The 23,473-nt window shown below is 66.6% G+C and overlaps 1 protein-coding gene across 1 annotated transcript; it reads left to right on the plus strand.

Moving 5' to 3' along the window:
- Window positions 1–1,386: 1,386 nt before the first annotated feature.
- On the plus strand, window positions 1,387–23,112 carry FER1L5 (fer-1 like family member 5). The gene is made up of 51 exons (XM_054180929.1): window positions 1,387–1,471; window positions 1,731–1,786; window positions 1,867–1,958; window positions 2,041–2,149; window positions 2,457–2,585; window positions 2,662–2,724; window positions 2,805–2,855; window positions 2,931–2,961; window positions 3,069–3,184; window positions 3,302–3,413; window positions 3,500–3,588; window positions 3,694–3,762; window positions 3,880–3,923; window positions 5,023–5,099; window positions 5,212–5,300; window positions 5,405–5,509; window positions 5,619–5,796; window positions 5,891–6,015; window positions 6,082–6,206; window positions 7,412–7,598; window positions 7,690–7,845; window positions 9,058–9,171; window positions 9,260–9,423; window positions 9,523–9,637; window positions 9,737–9,839; window positions 9,910–10,082; window positions 11,195–11,296; window positions 12,706–12,739; window positions 12,854–12,931; window positions 13,016–13,197; window positions 13,337–13,426; window positions 13,513–13,611; window positions 14,165–14,314; window positions 14,403–14,580; window positions 15,275–15,300; window positions 15,412–15,453; window positions 15,533–15,640; window positions 16,533–16,667; window positions 16,749–16,904; window positions 16,986–17,077; window positions 18,542–18,718; window positions 19,371–19,519; window positions 19,593–19,732; window positions 21,098–21,186; window positions 21,283–21,378; window positions 21,488–21,629; window positions 21,720–21,819; window positions 21,960–22,162; window positions 22,563–22,672; window positions 22,779–22,926; window positions 23,023–23,112. Exons 1-51 carry the CDS (start codon window positions 1,387–1,389, stop codon window positions 23,110–23,112), a joined length of 5,673 nt encoding a protein of 1,890 aa, XP_054036904.1.
- Window positions 23,113–23,473: the final 361 nt, after the last annotated feature.

A 23,473-nucleotide genomic window follows, 5' to 3' on the forward strand; every position in this document is an offset into this window, starting at 1 on the left:
ACATAGGGACATGGGGGAGCGGTGACATGGGGATGTATGGAGATGGGGATATGGGGACAGATGGGCCCGGGGAGGCGGTGATGTGGGGACACGGGGATACAGTGATATGGGGACGTGGGGATGTAGGGATTGACGTGGGGACGCACGGTCGCGGGGAGACGTGGATGTAGGGGAATAGGGACACAGGGACATGAGGACACGGTGATATGGGGACATGGGGACACATGGACATGGGGACACGCGGTCATGGGGGCATGTGGATGTGGGGGAATAGGGACACGTGGAAATGGGGATGCAGTGACGTGGGGACATAGGGACACATGGACGTGGGGGCACCAGGGACACGTGGACATGGAGACATGAGGACGCACGGATGTGGGGACACATTGGCGTGGGGACATAGGGACATGGGGACATGGAGACGTGGGGACAAAGGGGAACCCAGACATGGGGATGCAGTGACATGGGAACATGGGGACACATAGATGTGGGGACACGTGGATATGGGGGCATAGAAACGGGGACATGGAGGCACAGGGACACACGGACGTGGGGACACATTGACATGGGGACATAGGGATATGTGGACATGGAGATGTGGGGACTCAGGGACGTGAGGATGCAGAGATATGGGGACACATGGACATGGGGACAGAGATATGAGGACACATGGACACGGAGACATGGGGACGTGGGGACATAGGGGTACACAGACATGGGGATGCAGTGACATGGGGACATATGGAGATGGGGATATGGGGACACATGGACATGGGGACACGGTGACGTGGGGACATGGGGACAGAGGGACATTGGGATGCAGTGATTGATATGGGGACACATGGACGTGGGGACACACGGTCGTGGGGACACATGGATGTAGGGGAATAGGGACAGAAGGACATGGGGACACAGTGATGTGGGGACACAGGGGCACAGGGACATGTGGACATGGAGACATGGGGACACACGGACGTGGGGACACACTGACATGGGGACATACGGACATGCGGACATGGAGATATGGGGACACGTGGACACGGCGATGCAGTGGTATGGGGACATGGGCCACATGGACACGGGGGCACAGGGACACGTGGACACAGAGACGTGGGGACACAGGGACATAGGGACACACAGGCATGGGGATACCGTGACACGGGGATATATGGAGACAGGGACACGGGGACACGGGGACACAGGGACACAGAGACATGGGTAGCCGGTGACACGGGCATGCGGTGACACCCACCAAGCCAAGCCAACAGCAGCGTCCCTGCCCTGTCCCCTTTCCCCCCTCCCCCCCCCGCCCCCCTGCCATTCTGGAACACGTCCCGGTGCCGTGGTGACAGCATCTCAGTGGCACAGTGGCGTGGGGACACGGCCATGTTGCGGCTGCTGGTGGCCAGCGCCCACATCCCCGGGGCCACTGGCTCCGGGCCCGGCGTGCACGTGTCCGCCCGCTTCAGAGGTACTCTGGGGACAGAGCGGGGGGGGGGGACACCGCGGTGGCTGTCCCCGTGGGATGGGATGGAATGGCACTGGTCATAACTGTGTGACAAGATGGTGCAGCCATCCTGGTGCAGCGGGGGTGGCATCCTCGTGTGACGGGATGGTGCCGGCCACGCCTGGGGACAGCGTTGGCCATCCCCACGTGTGGGGACAGTGCCAGCCATCCCCTGATGTCCCCACCCCGGTGTGCCACCACCCTCCCTCCTGTCCCCCCCCAGGTGTCCCCAGGAGCACCCGGGTGGTGCCGGAGGAGCGCAACCCCACCTGGAACGAGGTGAGGTGACACCGGGGTGGCCCGCAGTGGCACGAGGACACTGGGGTCACCCCTCAGACCCTTTGTCACCTCCCCCGCAGACGCTGGCATGGCCACTGGGCTTGCGTCCCCTGCACCCCACAGCCAGCCTGACCCTGCGCCTCCGGCACTGGGGACAGCCGGCGCCACGGGGGTGAGTAGCACCCGTGGGTGGGCACCCCGGGAGAAACCACCCCCAGCATGGCCACCCTCACCATGTCCTCCTGTCCCCGCAGGGACCTGGGTGCCACCACGGTGTCACTGGACCGCTTGGTGGCCGACCCCGGGCTGCCGCTGGCCCTCAGCCATGTCCCGCTGCTGGACCCTCGGGGACAGCCCACGGGGGTGAGCACCCACCCACGCGCCCACCCGGCAGCACCCCAGGGTGCCACCAGGCACAGGCTGGGGTGTCACCCGTCCCTTTGCAGTGCACCGTCACCCTCCGCTGCTCCTATGTCCCCCGTGGCACGGCTGGGGACACCACAGTCCCCTTGCAAGGATGGGTGCCACCGCGGGCGATGTCACCGGGGCCACCCCACCACCCCGACAAGCCCCCAGAGGGGAGCAAAGAGGATTTCCAGGTAGGGCATTCATGGGCACGGTGGCACCCAGGGGTGACATCCCATCCGACGTGTCACCGCCTGTTCCGTAGGTACGGGTGAGGGTCATCGAAGGCCACCAGCTCCAGGGCAATGACATCAAGCCGGTGGTGACGGTCCTCATCGGCCAGCACCGCTTCAGGACCAGGATCCGGGTGGGAAACAACCCCTACTACAACGAGGTGACACCGGGGAGGGGACACGGGGACCCGCCGGTGTCCCTTCACCCCGCCCTCACCTTGTTTTGCCCATTTCTAGGTGTTTTGCCAAAATTTCCACCGGACGCCCGCCCGGTTGGCAGCGGAGCCCATCCGCATCCAGGTCGGGGCGGGAATCGGTGGCACCAGTGGGGACGGGGACAGCAGGGCGGCTGCTGATGCCGTGTCCCTCCCTTGTCACAGGTGCTGGACTCGCGGGCCACCCGCGCCAAAGCCGTCATCGGCGTCTTCCAGGTGAGGCCGGTGGCGCGGGGACGGGGCGTCCCGCGGCGGTTGGGCCGCTCTCACCCCGGTTTTCCATCCCTGCAGCTGGACGTCGGCACCGTCTACCGCGCTCCGGGTAGGCGAGAGGGTTGGGGGTGACACGGAGGTGACAGCGGGGTGACAGCGGGGTGACGCCGGGGCGGGGACGGGGGGGTGGTGCTGTGTTTTGTCCCGCCGTGCCAGGACGCAGCTTGAGCTGGAAGTGGCTGAGCCTGCAGCATCCCCACTGTCCCGACGCCGGCTCCCGCGGGTACCTCCGCGTCAGCATGGCCGTGCTCCGCGCCGGCGAGCCGCCCGCGGTGAGCGTCCCCCCCTTTCCCTTCCCCACCATCCCCCCCAAAAAATTAGTCCCCGTTTGGGGGGGGTGTGTGTGTGTGGGGGGGGTGTCCCCAATTTTTCCACAAACGCCCCCCAAGGAGCAGGAGGAGCCGGCGGGGGACGTGGACGTGGAGGCCAACCTGCTGCGGCCGCCGCCGTGCGCCGCCACGCTCCAGCTGCGCGTCTACCGCGCCGAGGACTTGCCACAGGGTGGGTGGGTTGGTGGGGGGGGGGGGGTTTGGGGTGACACCCCCCCACCACCACCCCTTACCCACCTCTCCCCATCACCGGTGCAGAGCCGGCTCAGCAATGTCTCCCCACCGTCGGCGGCGGCAAGAGGGGCTTCGCGGCGGCGGCGGTGCGGGTCAGCTTTGCCGGCAGGACGGTGGGTGCCGGGGGGTCGGGGACATGACGGGGGGGAGGTTTTGTTGGGGGGGGGACACGCCGTGATCATGGCGGGGGTGGGTCCTGACGGCTCTGCCCAACGCAGCTCTGCACCCGGGTGATGCCCCCCGACGCCAACCCGGCATGGAACGAGGTCTTCTTCTTCCCCCTGAGGGTGAGGTGACCCCCCCCCCAAGCCCCACACGCGTCCTGCACCCCCTTCCCCAAAGCGGGGGCACCCCCAAAATGGGGGGGTAGGGGGGGAACCCCCCTTTTTTTCCCCTCTCCGCAGCTGCCCCCCATCTGCGAGGAGATCCAGTTGGCCATCCTCAGCGGGTAAGTGGGGGGACACCCACACCCCCCACACCCCCCGCCTCGATTTTGGGGGGGGCCACCCCAGTTTTGGAGGACTACCTCAATTTTGGGTGGCCACCCCACTTCTGAGGGACACCCCCCCCCTCGATTTTGGGGGACCACCCTGGTTTCAGGGGATCTCCCCGGTTTTGGGGGAACACTCTAGTTTTGGAGGACCACCCCGATTTTGGGGGACCTCCCCGATTTTGGGTGGCCACCCCAGTTTTGGGGGACCCCCCCAATTTTGGGGGACCACCCCGGTTTTGGGGGACCACCCCGGTTTCGGGTGATCTCCCCGGTTTTGGGGGAACACTCTAGTTTTGGGGGAACACCCCGGTTTTAGGGGACGTCCCCGATTTTTGGGGGACCACCCTGGTTTTGGGTGGCCACCTCAGTTTTGGGCGAACACTCTGGTTTTGGGGGACCACCCCGATTTTGGGAGACCACCCCGGTTTTGGGGGACCTCCACAGTTTGGGGGGACCCCCCCCGATTTTGGGGGACCACCCCGGTTTTGGGTGGTCACCCCAGTTTTGGGGGACCACCCCAATTTTGGGGGACCACCCCAGGTTTGGGGGACCGCCCTGGTTTTGGGTGGCCACCCCACTTTTGGGGGACCACTCTGGTTTGGGGGGACCACCCCGGTTTTGGGGGACCTCCACAGTTTGGGGGGACCCCCCCCGATTTTGGGGGACCTCCCCGGTTTTGGGGGAATACTCTAGTTTTGGGGAACCACCCCTATTTTTGGGGGACCACCCTGGTTTTGGGGGGACCTCCCCAGTTTTGGGGGACCCCTCCCCGATTTTGGAGGACTACCTCAATTTTGGGTGGCCGCCCCAGTTTTGGGCGACCCCCCCCCCCTCGATTTGGGGGGGGACCACCCTGGTTTCGGGGGATCTCCCCGGTTTGGGGGGAACACTCTAGTTTTGGGGGAACACCCCGATTTCGGGGGCCCACCCCGGTTTTTGGAGACCACCCCTATTTTGGGGGGAGGGGGGGGGCCACTCCGGTTTTGGAAGACCCCCCCCATTTTTGGGGAACCACCCCATTTTTGGGGGGACACCCTCCCCCGCCCCCCCCCAGGTTCCGCAGCAGCAGGGTCCTGGCCACCGCCACCCTCCACCTCTCCCAAATCTCCTCCGCCGGCGCCGAGCTTGAGGGTGAGCGGGGTCCACCCTTGGGTGGGGGGGGTCCCCAGCACCCAGACCCCCACCCCCCCCCACCACACCCCCCCACTCCTCCCACCGAACCCCCTTTTTTTTTTGCCCCTAGAGGGGACCCCCGGCTTCTTACCCTGCTTCGGACCCAGCTTCCTCCCCTTCTACGGCCCCCGGCCGGATTCTGCCAGGACACCCAGTAACGTGAGTGGGTGGCGGGGAGGGGAGGGGGGGGGGACAGCACCCATTTTTGGGGGGGGACGGGACACACACCACACACCCCCCCCCCACACTTTGTTCTTTTACAGGTTGCTTATCGGGGTCGGGTGCTGCTGGAGCTCAGCACCCACATGGGGAGCCCGGACGGACGCCAGCGAGACACCATCGCCCCCGAGGACGTCGCCCGGGTGCAGGTGGGGACACGGCGTGATGCCACCCCCAGGGTCTCTTTTTTTTTTTTAAGTGCCATTCGGGTGTTTTTTTTTGTTTGTTTTTTTTGTTTTTGTTTTTTTTTTGCCCCAGCGCCACTTGCCCCGTCACCGCTTCGGGTTGTGCGGCGTCTTTTATTCGGCCACCATGGTGCCAGCCGGCCCCGAGCTCCTGCGCTTCGAGCTCAGCCTCGGCAATTACGGGGACGCGGGCGATGTCACCTGCAAGCCAGCCGCCTCCGTCACCCCGCACGGGTGTCCCCTCTTCGACGGTGAGCGGGTTGTTGGGGCCGGGGGGGACACGGACACACGCAAAAGTGGTACCCACTGGTGTCCCATGGGATGCTCGGTGCCCTCCGGATGCAGGCAACCGCTATCACTACCTGCCGTGGTACGGTGACAAGCCGGTGGCGGCCGTCACCTCGTCCTGGGAGGACGCCAGTCACCGCTGGGATGCCCTCAACCTCCTGCGTGCCCTGTGCCGGCGGTTGGTGAGCACCCATGGGTGACGGCGGGGTGGGATGTGACCCCCCCCCCCCCCCCTCCCGCCTCCCCAGTCCAAGGCACCGGTTTGGGATGGTTCTTGGCAGGAGAAGAACGTGGCGGAGCTGCGGGACGCCCGTGGGGACGCCGTAGGGGACATCGGCAGGAGGCTGCTGCGCCAGCTGGCCCAGGACTGCAGGTGAGCTCGAGGGGGGGTGTCCCCCCCAGGGTGGGGGGTCCCAAAGCCCTGGGTCGTGGGGTGCTGGGGGGGACCCCTGGGCTTGCCAAGCGGTGGTTGGCGGGGTGGGGGAATGAGGAATTTTAGAGGACAATGGGACATTTGGGGTGGAAATGGGATGGTTCGGGGGGGGGAATGGGGGGATTGGGGGGAGAAAACGGGGGCGTCGGGGGGGGAAACGGGGTAATGGAAGGGGAAATGGGGTATTTGGGGGGGGAAACGGGGCATTTGGGGGGGGGAATGAGGAATTTTAGAGGACAACGGGACATTTGGGGTGGAAATGGGACGATTGTGGGGGGGGAATGGGGGATTGGGGGGAGAAAACGGGGGCGTCAGGGGGGGAAATGGGGTAATGGAAGGGGAAATGGGGTATTTGGGGGGGAAACGGGGCATTTTGGGGGGGAAACGGGAAAATTGAGAGGGGAAAAGGGGTATTAAGGGAGGGAAATGGGGCATTTGGGGGGGAAATGGGGGTACTGGGGGAGGGGGGTAAATTGGGGCAACCAGGGAGAGGGAAACAGGGAAATTGGGGGGGAAAATGGGATATTTGGGGAGGGGGAATGGGATATTTGGGGGGGAAATGGGGCATTTGGGGAGAAAATGGGACAAATGAGGGGAAAAAGAGGAATTTCGGAGGACAATGGGACATTTGGGGTGAAAATGGGACAGTTGGGGGGGGAATAGGGCATCTGGGGGGGGGAATGGGACGATTTGGGGGGAAAATGGGTCAATTGGGGGAAACGGGGTACTTGGGGGCAGCAATGGGGCATTTTGGAGGAAAAAGGGGCCAATTGCAGGGGGGAAATCGGGGCAACTGGGGGGAGGAAAAGAGTGAATTTGGGGGGGGAATGGGATATTTGGGGGATATTTGGGGGGGGGGAATGGGATGTTTGGGGGCAAATGGGGCACTCGGAAATGGGACAATTGGGGGGGAAATGAGACGGGGGGGAAATGAGGAATTTTAGAGGACAATGGGACATTTGGGGGGAAAAATGGGACGATTGGGGGGGGGGGGGACGGGGCATTTGGGTGTGGAATGCGGCAACTGGGGGCAAAATGGGGCATTTTGGGGGGCAACAGGGCATTTTTTGAGGGGAAAAGGGTATTTTTGGAGGGGGGTGGGGCGAAACGGGGCATTTTCGGGGCGGGGGGGGGCCTGTTTGCAGGCGGGCTCTGCCCCGGCTGGAGGCGCAGCCCACCCCCACGCCGCTGGACGCCCACCTCCGGGCCTCCCGGCTTCACCTGCTGCGGCACGTGGCGACGGCGGCGGCGGTGCCACCGAGAGGTGGCTGGGACACCTTGCTGCCGGTGGCCCAGGGCTGGCTGGGACGTGTGGCCGCCCTGGCTGTGGAGGTGGGGGCCGGGGCTGGGGGAAGGTGGGCCATCGCTGTGGTGAGTTGTGGCCGGTCTCAGCCCGCCGCTCTCTCTCTGCCGTGCCCCGCAGCCGCAGGCCGGCGTGCCCGACGTAGTGCTGTGGCTACTGCGGGGGGAACGGCGGGTGGCCTGCGCCCGTGTCCCCGCGCCCGACCTCATGTTCTCCCGGGGCGGCCCCGGCGCCTGCGGCAGGCTCTGCGGCCGGCTCCAGACCCTCTTCCTGCTGGTAGGCATCCCACCTCCCTTCCCCGTCACCTCTGTGTCCCCTCCGTGTTCCCTGTGTCCCATCCACGTCCCCTCCGTCTCCTGTACCCCATCCATGAACCCTTCACATCCCCTCTGTGTCCCCTTCGTGTCCCCTCTCTGTCCCTTCTATACCTCCTCCATGGCTGCTCTGTGTCCTCTCCACATCCCCTCCGTCCCCTCTGTGTCCTGTCCATGTCTGCTCCGTGTCCCCCCATGTCCCCCCTGTATCCCCGCCACATCTCCTCCATGTCCCCTCTGTGTCCCTCCTGGATCTTCTGCATGTCTGCTCCATGTCCCCCTCCACGTCCCCTCCATGTGCCCTCCGTGTCCCCTCCATGTCCCTTCTAGATCTTCTCCATGTCCCTGCCATGTCCCCTCCACATCACCCATGTGTCCCCCTCACATCCCCTCCATGTCCCCTCTGTGTCCCCTCCACGTCTCCTCCGTGTCCCCTGTGTTCCCTCTATGTCCCCTCCATGTCCCCTCCACATCTCCTCCATGTCCCCTCTATGTCCCTCCTAGACCTTCTCCATGTCTGCTCCATGTCCCCCTCCATGTCCCCTCCACGTCCCCTCCGCGTCCCCTCCACATCCCCCATGTGTCCCCCTCACATCCCCTCCATGTCCCCTTTGTGTCCCCTCCTCGTCTCTTCCATGTCCCGTGTCCCCTCTATGTCCCTCCTAGACCTTCTCCATGTCTGTTCCATGACCCCTCCGCGTCCCCTCCATGTCCCCCATGTGTCCCCCTCACATCCCCTCCATGTCCCCTCCATGTCCACTCCACATCCCTTCCATGTCCCCTGTGTCCCCTCTATGTCCCTCCTAGACCTTCTCCTTGTCTGTTCCATGTCCCTTCCATGTCCCCTCCACGTCCTCCCCACGTCCCCCATGTGTCCCCCTCACATCCCCTCCGTGTCCCCTCCATGTCCACTCCACATCCTTTCCATGTCCCCTGTGTCCCCTCTATGTCCCTCCTAGACCTTCTCCTTGTCTGCTCCATGTCCTCCTCCATGTCCCCTCCACGTCCCCCATGTGTCCCCCCATGTCCCCTTTGTATCCCCTCCACATCCCTTCCATGTCCCCTGTGTCCCCTCTATGTCCCTCCCAGACCTCCTCCCTGTCTGCTCCATGTCCCCCCCTCCATGTCCCCTCCCGTGTCCCCCCGCTGCCCCTACCCACGCCGCGGGGCGCAGGGCTCCGGGGACATCCGTGCCCAGCTCCGCCTGCGGCTGTGGCTGGGACGAGTGGCCGACAGCGGGGACCTGCCACGGCACCTCGAGGGCACCCTGCGCGTCTACGCCGAGACGGTGAGCCCTGGGGGGGACGGGGGGACCCCAGGGTGCCCTCCCGGCCCCTCCCAACCCCACGTGTCGTGTGTGTGTGTCCCCCCCCCAGTATGAAAACCAGACCAAGCTACTGGGCAAGTGGGGTCCCCGGGGGCTGCTGGGGTGCCCCGGTTTCTCCGACAGCTCCGGCAAAGCGGGGGTCCCCCGCCACCGCATCCGGCCCCCCAAGGGCTGGCGCTGGGACGGAGCCTGGACCGTGGAGCCCCAGCGGCGGTGAGTCCCCTGGGGTGGGTGACACCCGCCCCGCCACCTCGGGGGGGGGACACCCCACCTCGGGGAGGGTGACGCCAGCCTTGTCACCTTGTCCCCGAGGCTGCTGCTGGACGCGGAGACCAACGTGGGCGAGGTGCTGGAAGAGGTGTACGAGAACGAGAGCCGGCGGCTCGGCGGGGAGTGGGGACCCGCCGCCGTGGCCACCACCGATGCCGTAAGTGGGTGACAGCGTGGGGGACACCGAGGGGGGGGGTTGGGGGGGTTGGCGTGTGACACAAGCACGTCAGGGCTCAGCTCTCGCCCGGTTCTGCAGAGTGGCGCGGCGGTGCCACCCAAGGAGGAGGTGGCATGTCCCCAAGGTTGGCACGTCACCGACGGCTGGCGGGTGGACGCGACGGGGGCCGTGGATGAGGCTGGTGAGTGGGCGTCCCCACCGGGCACCCCGGGGTGGGTGGCGGCGGTGACGAGGACGCCTGGGTGCCGCAGGTTGGGAGTACGGGGCGAGCGCGGCCCCCGGCAGCCCCCCGCTGTCATGGCACGCCGCCGAGAAGACGTACCACACGCACCGGCGCCGGCGCTGGCTGCGCACCCGCCGCAGGGACCCCGGCGCCCAGGGACGGGAGCAGGACGTGGCCGCCTTCCTCCGGCTGGATGGGGCGGTGGGGACAGGGACAGGGCGGTGGGGAGAGGGGTGGCAGGGCTGGGGTGACAAGACGGGGGTGGCAGAGATGGGGTGACAAGACGGGGGTGGCAGTGGCAGGGATGGGATGGCGGGGATGGGGGTGACAGGGATGGGGGTGGCAGGGATTGGGGTGACGGGAACAGGGTGGATGGGACAGTGGTGGCAGGGATGGGGTGGCAGGGATAGGGGTGACAAGATGGGGATGGCAGGGGTGGACTGGCAGGAATCAGGGTGACAAGGCTGGGGGTGACAGGGCTGGGGTGACAAGGATGGGGTGGCAGGAATAGGGTGGATGCGACAGTGGTGGCAGGGATGGGTGTGACAAGATAAGGGTGGCAGGGCTGGGGTGACAAGACGGGGGTGGCAGTGGCAGGGATGGGGTGTCAGGGATTGGGGTGGCAGGAACAGGGTGGATGGGACAGTGGTGGCAGGGATGGGGTGACAAGATGGGGGTGGCAGTGGCAGGGATGGGGTGGCAGGGATTGGGGTGACAGGGGTGAGGGTGGCACAGAGATGAGGGTGACAAGATGGGGGTGGCAGGGATGGGGGTGGCAGTGGCGGCGATGGGGGTGGCAGGGCTGGGGTGACAAGACGGGGGTGGCAGAGATGGGGTGACAAGACGGGGGTGGCAGTGGCAGGGATGGGGTGGCAGGGATGGGGGTGACAGGGGTGGGGGTGGCAGGGCTGGGGTGACAAGATGGGGGTGACAGGGATGGGGGTGGCAGGGGTGGGCGTGACAGGGATTGGGGTGGCAGGAGCAGGGTGGATGGGACAGTGGTGGCAGGGCTGGGGTGACAAGCTGGGGGTGGCAGGGCTGGGGGTGGCAGTGGCGGGGATGGGGGTGGCAGGGCTGGGGTGACAAGCTGGGGGTGGCAGGGACAGGTCCCGGCCCAGCTGTGCACCGGAGTGAGCAGCCCTGCCCATGCCCTTGTGCCATTTCCCACCGCGCTGTCCCCTGCCATGCCGTCCCCCGCCATGCTGTCCCCCGCCATGCTGTCCCCCGTGTCCCCACAGCACAGCCCCGTGGCGGCGGCGGGGGCCGAGGGCTGGGAGTACGGGTCCCTCTGGGGGTCCCGCTTCCACCTCCAGCCCCGGGTGGGTGACGTGTGCCGGCGGCGCTGCTGGCACCGCAGCATGGTCCCTGCGCAGCCCCCGCCCGTGGCACCCCTCTTCCTCCTGGAGGGAATCCCGGTAGGAGAGCAGTGGGGGGAGCTGGGGGGCACTGGGGCGGGGGGGGCTGGGGGTGAGCGGGGGGATGGAGGGAGGGCGGTATGGAGGGGTGGAAGGAGGGAGGGAGGGAAGGACGGAGGGATGGAGGGACGGAAGGACAGAGGGAGGGAGGGAGGGAGGGATGGATGGAGGGATGGAGGGATGGAGGGATGGAGGGATGGATGGAGAAAGGGATGGAGGAAGGGATGGATGCACGGAGAATGGAGGGATGGAAGGACAGAGGGATGGAGGGAGGGAGGGAGGGACGGACGGAAGGACAGAGAGATGGAGGGAGGGAAGGGATGGATGGATGGATGGATGGAGAGATGGAGGGATGGAGGGATGGATGGAGAAAGGGATGGAGGAAGGGATGGATGCATGGAGAATGGAGGGACAGAAGGACAGAGGGATGGAGGGAGGGAGGGACGGACGGAAGGACAGAGACATGGAGGGAGGGAAGGGATGGATGGATGGATGGATGGATGGATGGATGGAGGAAGGGGTGGAGGGAGGGAGGGATGGATGGATGGAGGAAGGGATGCAGGAATGGAAGGATGGAAGGACAGAGAGATGGAGGGAGGGAGGGAAGGGATGGAAGGATGGAGGAAGGGATGGGGGAATGGAGGGATGGAAGGACGGAGGGAGGGAGGGAGGGATGGGGGAAGGGAGGGAGAGAGGGATGGAGGGTTACAGGGATGGATGGACAGAGAGATGGAGGGAGGGAGGGAAGGGATGGATGGATGGATGGATGGATGAAGGGATGGAGGAATGGAGGGACAGAAGGACAGAGAGATGGATGGATGGGTGGGTGGATGGATGGATGGATGGAGGGAGGGAGGGAGGGAGGGAGGGAGAGAGGGGTGGAAGGACAGAGAGATGAATGGAGGGAGGGAGGGAGGGAGAGATGGAGGGAAGGATGGAAGGGATGGACAGAGGGTGGGGAGAGAGGGATGGAGGGATGGAGGACAAGAGGGATGCAGGGATGAATGAAGGGAGGGAGGGATGCAGGGACAGGGATGAAGGGACAGAGACATCCAAGGATGCGGGGACAGAGGGATGGTGGGATGGATGGAGAGGGGGAGAGAGGGATGGAGAGATGGATGGACGGATGGACGGATGGATGGATGGACGATTGGGGGATGGATGAGGGATGGATGGATGAGAGATGGGGTCCGGATGGATGGATGGATGAGGGATGGGGGGATGGACGGAGTGATGCTGAGGCAGCACATGGGACAGCGGGATGCAGGGCCGGGGGACAGCAGGGACAAGGGGACACGGCCCCCCCCCACCTCCCATCCCGCCGCAGGGCGCGGAGGACCCGGCCAAGGAGGACGAGCCGGCTGCGGCAGAACGGCAGGCGCGGGGCTTGTGCCGGGCCCCCCCCGCAGCAGCCCATGCCCCTCATCCTCTGCACCTTCCAGCGTGAGCCCTGGGGGACGCGACGGGGAGCGGGGTTGGGGGGGGGGAACGACGGACGGACCAGGACATGCCGGGGGGGTGCCCGGGCCCCCCTGCCAACCCCTGCCTCTCCCGCAGGACCCAACTTCTTCCAGCTCCGCTGCTACATCTTCCAGGCGCTGGAGCTGGCACCCCGCGGCACCAAGGCCACCGCAGGTGGGACACCCCCCCACCCCCCCCAACCCCTGGCCCCCACCCCCGTGGGCCCCCCGGGGTGCTGACGGTGTCGCTGCCGCCCAGACCCCGTCGCCCACGTCTCCTTCGTGCACGTCAGCCAGAGCACCCGGGTGCTGCCCGGCACCCTGGACCCGCTCTGGGACCAGACCCTGCTTTTTCACCGGGTGCTGCTCTACGGGGACCCCCGGGGGGTCCGGGATGAGCCCCCCGTCGTGGCGGTGGAGATCTTCGACCAGGACAGAAGGGTACGGCACCCAAGGGCGGGGGGCACCCACGGGTGGGGGGAGCCCCCGCGTCCGAGCAATGCCCTTGCAGGGTGCCGGTGGTTTCCTGGGGAGGACTGTGTGCACCCCACATGTTTGGCTGGACGTGGGGCGCCGGCAGCCCCCCAAGCTTCGGCGTTACCCTCTGGGAGGGCCGGGGGGGCCGGCCGGGGAGCTGCTGGCTGCCTTCGAGCTGCTGCACGTCGCCGAGGTGAGGGGCTGGCAGGGGAGGGCGGCGTGGGGGGCACCCAGGGGACTGGGTCCCATCGTCATCGTCGTCATCCCTCACCCCGGCAGGATGGGGCCCCGGCGCAGGTCAGCACCCCGCCATGGAGGGAGGGGGTCTTCAGCGTCCCCCTGGGTATCCGACCACTCCTGCGGTTGGTGGCACTGGAGGTGAGACCCGGGTGGGGACACGGCGGGGGGCGGGGGGGGACACACAGGTGGGACCAGGGCCGGGGATGAAGGAAGGGATGGGATGTGATGGGGAGAAGGACAGGGGGAGGGATGGGGACAAGGACGTGGATTGGAACAGGGGTGAAGACAGGCTGGACAAGGTCTGGGATGGGGAATGGGTTGGGATCAGGATGGGGACAGGGATGGGAAAGGGATGGGGACGAAATCCGGGATGGAGATTGGGAGGGGAACAGGCTGGGGACAGGGACAGGGGTGGAGGTCCTGGGGGTGGGATGGGGACAAGGACGAAGACAGGCTGGGGATGGGGACAAGGACGGGGACAGGGATGGAGATGGAGATGGGAGAGGAGCAAGGACGGGGAAGAAGGTGGGGACAGGATGGGGACGGAGATGGGGACGAGACAAGGATGGGGACGGGCACCTTCAGCATCCCACCGGGGATCCAGCCCACTCGAGGTGACCCCTGGGCACCCCGGGGACGTGGCGGGGGGGGGGGGTGTGGGGTGCGTGACAGCTGCTGGGTGCCGCCCCAGGTGCTGGCGTGGGGGCTGCGGGGGCTGCGGGGCGGCGTGCGGGCGCCCAGCCTGGAGGTGCAGTGCGGGGGCCGGACCCTGCGGACCCCCCCCATCACCGACCTCCCCGCCAACCCCAATTTCCCCATCAACGCCTTCCTGCTGACGCTGGTGAGGATGATGGGGGGTGGGGGGGAAGCACCCCACCCATGGGCGCTGCCGCTGGCACCCCGGGGTGACGGCGCGGCTCGGCCCCCAGCACCTGCCGGCGGAGGAGGAGTACGTGCCCCCCATCCGACTGCGGGTGCTGGACACGCGGGGTTTCGGGTACCGGCCGGTGGTGGGGCAGGCCTGCGTGCGGGACCTGGGGCAGTACTGCTGCCAGCCCCACGGCGAGGGGCAGCCCCACGGCTCCGGAACCACCCCACCTGGCTCTGGTACAGCCCTGGTTACCCCCTGCCCCACCTCTGATACCCCCTGCCCCATCCCTGCCCCATCCCTGGTACCCCCTGCCCCACCTCTGATACCCCCTGCCCCATCCCTGCCCCATCCCTGGTACCCCCTGCCCCATCTCTGATACCCCCTGCCCCACCTCTGATACCCCCTGCCCCATCCCTGCCCCATTCCTGGTACCCCCTGCCCCATTCCTGGTACCCCCTGCCCCATCCCTGCCCCATACTTGGTACCACCTGCCCAACCCTGGTACCCTCTGCCCCATTCCTGGTACCCCCTGCCCCATCTCTGATACCCCCTGCCCCATCCCTGCCCCATCCCTGGTACCCCCTGCCCCATTCCTGGTACCCCCTGCCCCATCTCTGATACCCCCTGCCCCATCCCTGCCCCATCCCTGGTACCCCCTGCCCCACCTCTGATACCCCCTGCCCCATCCCTGGTACCCCCTGCCCCACCTCTGATACCCCCTGCCCCATCCCTGCCCCACCTCTGATACCCCCTGCCCCACTCCTGCCCCATCCCTGGTACCCCCCTGCCCCATCTCTGATACCCCCTGCCCCACTCCTGCCCCATCCCTGGTACCCCCTGCCCCATCTCTCTCTCCTACAGGCAGGACGCCATCCCTGCCCCACGCTGCCCACCTCCAGGGGGGTTTCTTTGCCCCTCTCCTCCCCACAGCCGCTCCCTGGGGCAGGATAGCTCAGGTGAGGCTCCGGCATCCCCAGCACCCGGCACCCGACCTTGGCCCCACCGCACGCCGGGGTCCCCAGCCCCATGCCTCAGTTTCCCCGAGTCATCCCCTTTGCTCCCTGCAGATGCTGCCCAGGATCACCGCAGAGAAGGAGACTGCGGACAAGGTGGGCACGGGAATGGGGCCACCGGGGCCACCGGGACCACTCACGCCACCTGTCCCCACCTCATCCCGCTCCCCACCAGGCTGCAGAGGAGGAAGATGAGGATGAGGTCGACTGGTGGAGCAAATACTACGCGGCCATGGGGGACAAGGCACAGAGCCAGCGGAGGAACGACAGGGACGGACTGAAGGTGAGACACATCCTGGGACCCGGGGCAGGGAACAAGGATGGGGATGGGGACAGGGATGGAGGGAACAAGGATGAAGCAGGGGATTGGGACCAGGGATGGTAGGGAAAAGGATGGGGATGGGGACAAGGATGGGGATGGGGACAAGGATGGATGGGAACAGGGACGGGGATGGATGGGAACAAGGATGAAGCAGGGGATTGGGACCAGGGGTGGTTGGGGACAAGGATGGGGATGGGGACAAGGATGGGGATGGGGACAAGGATGGATGGGAACAGGGACAGGGATGGATGGGAACAAGGATGAAGCAGGGGATTGGGCCCAGGGATGGTTGGGGACAAGGATGGGGATGGGGACAGGGATGGATGGGAACAGGGACAGGGATGGATGGGAACAAGGATGAAGCAGGGGATTGGGCCCAGGGATGGTTGGGGACAAGGATGGGAACAGGGACAGGGATGGATGGGAACAAGGATGAGGCAGGGGATTGGGACCAGGGATGGTTGGGGACAAGGATGGGGACGGGGACAAGGATGGGGATGGGGACAGGGATGGACGGGAATAGGGACAGGGATGGATGGGAACAAGGATGAAGCAGGGGATTGGGCCCAGGGATGGTTGGGGACGAGGAGACGGATGGGGAGAGGGATGAAGACGGGGTAGGGATGAGGTCAGGGATGGGACAGGGCTGGAAATGGGATGGGGACTGGGACAGGACGGAGATGGCAATGGGATGGGGACAAGCTCAGGGCTGGAGATTGGGAGGGGAACTGGGCTGGGGACAGGAAGAGTGATGAAGAAGGGGATGGGCTGGGGACAAGGCCGAAGAAGGGGACAGGGATGGGGAAGAAGCACCCGGATGGGGACAGGGACGAGGGCAGGAACCGCTCCCCAGATCTACAGCTGCGAGCTGGAGGCGGCGCCCGAATTCGAGGGGCTGCAGGATTTCTGCCAGACCTTCCCCCTCCACCAGCCGGGGGGGGGTCCCCCCGTGGCGGGGGAGGACCCCCTGCCCGTGGGCGAGTTCAAGGTGAGTGAGAGCCCCCCGGGAGAGCCCGGAGCCGGGGGACGAGGAGCACCCCGGGGTGCAACGACCCGACGGCTCTCGCAGGGGCTTTTCTGTATCTACCCCCTGCCCGAAGACCCCGGGGTGCCCCCGCCACCGCGTCGCTTCCAGCAGCTGCCCCCCAGCCAGCCCCAAAAGTGCCTGGTGCGGGTCTACGTCGTCCGGGCCTTCGACTTGCCCCCCCGCGACAGGAACGGGCTGGTAAGGTCACCCATAGGTGCTGGGCAGGGGTCCCCTGTCCTTCCCCCCCCACCACCCTGACGGTCCCCTCCCTGCTGCCAGTGTGACCCCTATGTCCGCGTCTCGCTGGGGACGAAGACGCTGGGCCAGCGGGACCAGTACGTGCCCAACACCCTGGAGCCCGTTTTTGGCAGGTATGGCCAGGGTGGGTGGCCCGGTGGCACTGTCACCCCTGGGTGGAACTAGGCTGGGGGGGGGGGGGTCTGGCACTGAGACGAGGTGCCCAGGGGGGCTGGTGGGGCCCCGTTCCCCATGTCAGCATGTCCCCGTGCCACCAGGTCCCTATGCCACCAGGTCACCGTGCCACTGCATCCCCGTGCCACCAGGTCCCCTTTTCCTCACAACAGCAGGTCCCTGTGCCACCAGATGTCCCATTCCCAACATTTGCAGGTCCCCATCCCACTACATCCCCATTGCCCATGCCACCAGGTCCCCCCTTTCCCACAACAGCAGGTCCCTGTGCCACCAGATGTCCCATTCCCCGTGTCAAAGAGTCCTCATGCCACTAGATGTCCCATTCCCCATGCTGGAGGGTCCCCGTACCACCAGATGCCCCAATCCCTGTGCCACCAGATGCCGCGTTCCCCACGCAGGAGGGTCCCCATGCCACCAGATGCCCCAATCCCTGTGCCACCAGATGTCCCATTCCCCATGCTGGAGGGTCCTCATGCCACCAGATGTCCCATTCCCCATGCCAAAGGGTCCCTGTACCACCAGATGCCCCAATCCCTGTGCCACCAGATGCCCCATTCCCCATGCCGAAGGGTCCTCATGCCACCAGATGCCCTGTTCCCCATGCTGGAGGGTTCCCATGCCACCAGATGCCCCAATCCCTGTGCCACCAGATGCCCCGTTCCCCACGCAGGAGGGTCCCCATGCCACCAGATGCCCCAATCCCTGTGCCACCAGATGCCCCATTCCCCATGCTGGAGGGTCCCCATGCCACCAGATGCCCCAATCCCTGTGCCACCAGATGCCCCATTCCCCATGCCGAAGGGTCCTCATGCCACCAGATGCCCTGTTCCCCATGCTGGAGGGTCCCCATGCCACCAGATGCCCCAATCCCTGTGCCACCAGATGCCCCATTCATTCCCCATGCCGAAGGGTCCCCATGCCACCAGATGTCCCATTCCCCATGCTGGAGGGTCCCTGTACCACCAGATGCCCCAATCCCTGTGCCACCAGATGCCCTGTTCCCCATGCTGGAGGGTCCCCATGCCACCAGATGTCCCATTCCCCATGCTGAAGGGTCCTCATGCCACCAGATGTCCCATTCCCCATGCTGGAGGGTCCCCGTACCACCAGATGCCCCGTTCCCCATGCCGAAGGGTCCCCATGCCACCAGATGTCCCATTCCCCATGCCAAAGGGTCCCTGTGCCACCAGATGACATGTTCCCCATGCTGGAGGGTCCCCATGCCACCAGATGCCCCAATCCTTGTGCCACCAGATGCCCCATTCCCCATGCTGGAGGGTCCCCATGCCACCAAGTCCACGTGCCACCAAGTCCCCATGCCTATGGGTCCCCTCTCCCCATGCCAGGGGGTGCCAGCCCCCACGTTGGCATGTCCCCGGGCCTGATGGCACCCCCGCTGCCAGGCTGTTCGAGGTGACGGGCACCATCCCGCTGGAGAAGGACCTGCGGGTCTCGCTGCTGGACTACGACCTGCTGCCACCCGACCAGGAGATCGGCACCACCACCATCGACCTGGAGAACCGCCTGCTCTCCCGCTTCCGTGCCCACTGCGGGCTGCCCACCCGCTACCGCACGTGGGTGCCCCCGGGGCTGGGGGGCACTGGGCGGGGGGGCGGGGGGCACGATCCTGAGCCCAGGAGTGGGCACGGGGGTGGGCACTGGGTGATGGGGAGGGGACACGAGGTGGGGACGGGGCGATGGGGAGGGAGAGGGCACAGGGATGGGCGCAGGGTGACGGGGTGGGTACGTGGGGGTGGGCACGAGGGGATGGGGAGGGAGGGGCCGGGGCCGGGGATGGCACAAGGAGGTGGGGACAGGGTGGGCACAGGGGAATGGGGACAGGACGGGGACAGGAACGGGCACAGGGCGATGGGGAGGAAGAGGGCACAAGGGCAGGCAGAGGGGAACGGGGGTGGCGCAGGGCGATGGGCACAAGGTGGGGACAAGGAGGTGGGGAGAGGGCACAGGGGTGGCACGAGGAGATTGGGGACAGGGATGGGGACAAGCAGGTGGGGATGGGGTGGGCACGGGGCCATGGGGTGGCACCGGGACAGTCACAGGGTGGTAGACGAGGGTGGGCACAGGGACGGGGACACGGGGCTGGGGTGGGCACAGGGGTGGACGTAAAGAGATGGTTATGGGGGGGGCACAGCAAGGGGCACAGGGAGAGGGGAGGGGACAGCCAGGAGGGTGAGGCCGCGACCCCCCCCAGCCCACCCACTGTCCCCGCAGCACCGGCCCTGGGTGTTGGCGGGACCAGTTGCCCCCCAGCCGGGCGCTGGAGCATTTCGCCCGCGACCAGGGGCTGCCGGCACCCGAGTTCAGCGCCGAGGGCACCGCCGTCACCTTTGGGGACAACACCTTCCTCCTCAGCCACTTCGGTGGGTGGGGGTCTGAGGTGGGGGCGGGGGGACACGGTTCCTGGCCCGTGAGTGCGATGGCTCGGCCTTACAGAGAGCAGCCCCCCCACGTACCGGCACCCCGGGCCCCCCCGTGAGCGCCTGGCCCTGCACGTGCTCCACGCCTGCCACCTCGTCCCCGAGCACCTGGAGACCCGCACCCTCTACAACAGCACCCAGCCCGGGCTGGAGCAGGTGGGGACGGGGACAGGGAGGGGACACGGAGAGCCTGGGGTGACCGGGCTGTGGCCAGGGAGGGACTCCAGGGTGATGGGGACCTTGGGGTGTAAGAGGATGCCAGGGGGACAACAGGGACGTTGGGGTGACAGACGCTGGAGGTGGGTGGTGGGGAACCTCAGGGTGATGGGGACCTTGGGGTGTAAGAGGGTCCCAGGGGGACAACGGGGACCTCGGGGTGACAGGGACTGTGGGAGTGGGTGGTGGTGACCCCAGGGTATAAGAGGATGCCAGGGGGGCAACGGTGACATTGGGGTGACAGAGCCTGGAGGTGTGTGGTGGGGACCCCAGGGACCTTGGGGTGACAGAGACCTGGAGGTGGGTGGTGGTGACCCCAGGGTATAAGAGGATGCCAGGGGGGCAACGGTGACATTGGGGTGACAGAGCCTGGAGGTGTGTGGTGGGGACCCCAGGGACCTTGGGGTAACAGGGACCTGGAGGTGGGTCGTGGTGACCCCAGGGTATAAGATGATGCCAGGGGGACAACGGGGACGTGGGGGTGACAGACGCTGGAGGTGGGTGGTGGGGAACCTCAGGGTGATGGGGACCTTGGGGTGTAAGAGGGTCCCAGGGGGACAACGGGGACCTCGGGGTGACAGGGACTGTGGGAGTGGGTGGTGGTGACCCCAGGGTATAAGAGGATGCCAGGGGGGCAACGGTGACATTGGGGTGACAGGGACCCTGGGGGTGGGTGGTAGGGACGCCAGGGTATAAGAGGATGCCAGGGGGACAACAGGGACATTGGGGTGACAGAGCCTGGAGGTGGGTGGTGGGGTCCCCCGGGTGTAAGAGGATGCCAGGGGACAATGGGGACATTGAGGTGATGGACCCTGGAGATGGATGATGGAGACTTTGGGGTATAAGGGGATGCCAGTGGGACCTTGGGGTGACAGGGACCCCAGGGGTGGGTGACAGGGACCCCAGGGGTGGGTGACAGGGGACAGGGGCTCAACAGGGACCCCGGGGTGACGGGGACAGTGAGATGGTGAGGACACAGCCAGGGAGGGACCCTGGGGCACGAAGGGGTGCTGGGGCTTGCTTTGGGGACACCGGGGTGACAGGGAGGCATGCTGGGGGGGGTGATGGGGACCCTCGGGCAGGGGGGGACACCAAGAGGATGACGGGGACCCCAGGGCAGGGAGGGGACCCCGGGGTGACAAGGACCCTGGGGAAGGGACGGATAGCAGAGACCCCGCAGTGACGGGGACCCCAGGACAGGGTGGGACGCTGAGGGGGGGGGGGGGGGATGATGGGGACACCCTGGGATGGGGTGGGGTGGGGGGGACGCGGGTCCCAGCTTCTCCCCCACCCCGTGCCGCGCAGGGCAAGGTGCAGATGTGGGTGGACATCTTCCCCGCCAGCCTGGGGCCCCCCGGCCCCCCCGTCAACATCACCCCCCGCCAGCCCCAGAGGTGAGAGCCCGGCCGGAGCCCAGGGGGTGGGACAGGGACATCCTGGGGGAGAAGGTGACACGGTCCTTGTCTCCCCCCGCCGCCCACCCCGGCAAGGTACGAGCTGCGCTGCGTGGTCTGGAACACGCGGGACGTGGACCCGGGGGACACCAACCTGCTGGGGCAGCAGATGAGCGACATCTACGTCACCGGGTGAGGCCACCACCATGTCCCCATATCCGTCCCCCCCCGCCAGGGGAGGTGATGGCAGGGCTGGGGACAAGGGTGACGGCAGCGTCCCCTCCCTCCGGTGGCACGGCAGGTGGCTGGACGGGCTGGAGGAGCAGCGGCAGAGGACGGACGTACATTACCGCTTGCTGCAGGGGGACGGGGCCTTCAACTGGCGCTTTGTCTTCTCCTTCGAGTACCTGGCGGCCGAGCAGCTCTGCGTCCTGCCCCGGAAGGCGAGGGGCACCCCGGGGTGGGGTGGGGGGGGGGGGACACCGCGGAGGAACGAGCATGACACCCCCCTGTCCCCCTCCCCGCCCCGGCAGGAGCATTTCTGGAGCCTGGATGAGACGGTGCTGAAGGTGCCCCCCAAGCTCATCCTCCAAGTGTGGGACAACGACAAGTTTTCGGCCGATGATTTTCTGGGTGAGACCCCCGTTTCCCCGCCCCGTGTCCCCCCCCCCCAGCGGGGGGGGGGGGAACGACACACACGACACACCCCCGCAGGTGACAGGGACCACCCAAAAGCAACGGTGAGCCCCCATGGCTTGACTTTTTCCCCCCAGGTGTCCTGGAGCTGGAGCTCACCAAGCTGCCGCAGCCAGCCCAGCGCCCCCAGGCCTGCACCCCGACGCCGCAGGGGACCCCCCGAAAGCCCTGGCCATGGCGGGGGGCACAGGTCCCCTCCCGCCTCTCCCTTTTCCGGCAGAGATGGGTGAGGGGGTGGTGGCCCTGCACGGTGCAGGAGGGGGACAAGCGGCGGCTCTCGGTAAGTCGGGGGGTAGAGGGATGGTGGGGGACAGCGATGACGGGGTGGGGGGGACATGTCCTGCACCCCATTGCCCCCCTCTTGGTAAGTCGGCGCATAGGGGGATGGTGGGGGACGGCGATGACAGGGTGGGGGGGACATGTCCTGCACCCCATCACCCCCCTCCCTGTAAGTCGGGGCATAGGGGGACGGTGGGGGATGGCAATGACAGGGTGGGGGGGACATGTCCTGTACCCCATCGCCCCCCTCCCAGTAAGTCAGGGCGTAGCAGGGTGGTGGGGGATGGCGATGACAGGGTGGGGGGGACATGTCCTGCACCCCATTGCCCCCTCTCCCGGTAAATCGGGGGGTAGGGGGAGAGTGGGGGGACAGGTCCTGCACCCCATCGCCCCCCTCCCAGGGTAAACTGGAGCTGAGCTTGGAGCTGCTGACGGCAAAGGAGGCGGAAGAGCGGCCGGCAGGGAAAGGCCGGGGGGATCCCAACACGTACCCGACGCTCCCGGCGCCTGTGTGAGTCCCTGGGGAAGAGCGGCTCGTCCCCCACCCCGGCCTCGGGGAAGCTGGGGGGGGACGACAATGGGACACAGCGGGTGACTGAGCTGGGTGTCACCCGCAGGCGGCCGGAATGGTCCTTCCTGTGGCTGCAGGCGCCGCTGCGCGTCCTGCGCCACGGCCTATGGCGGCACCACCGCTGCCGCCTCAGCCTGGGGCTGGCCCTGCTGCTGCTCCTCGCCCTGCTCTTCACCTTCGTCTACGCCGCCCCGGTGAGCGCGGGGGGGCACGGCTGAGCCCCGATTTTCCCCTACCACCGGCTGCGAATCCCCCCCCCCCCGTCAAAAGCTCCCCCTCTCTCCTCGCAGGGTTATTTGGCCATGAAGCTGGTGAACCCGCTCGAGGGCTTGCGCCGTGCCAGGGGCGAGCATCCTGCCGGCAGCGGGGGCCAGCCCTGAGGTGCCAACCCCAGGGATGCCACCCATCCGCCTCGCCTCCGTAATAAAGCCATGCGCCGTGACAGCCAAAGCATCGTCCTCGACTCCCCGGGCTGGCAGGGGACTGACGAAGAAGCCGCTGGGTTTCGGGGAGCCCCGCAGCGCCGGGGGGCAGCCCCCCGACTCGTTACGGCGTGGGTTTGGGGAGGAAAGGCTGCATCCAGGGGACTGGGGGCGGGTGACAAAAGGCACAGCGGCCGTGTCACACACACACACACCGATGTTTATTCCGAGACACCAGTTACAGCTCCAGGGAGAGGCGCGCACCTTTCGCTCCTGGTTTTCAGGCAAAGAGGCAAAAGGCCAGAGGGAAAAAAAACAA

This window comes from Rissa tridactyla, chromosome 20 (assembly GCF_028500815.1).
Source record: "Rissa tridactyla isolate bRisTri1 chromosome 20, bRisTri1.patW.cur.20221130, whole genome shotgun sequence".
NCBI classification, from domain to species: Eukaryota; Metazoa; Chordata; class Aves; order Charadriiformes; family Laridae; genus Rissa; species Rissa tridactyla.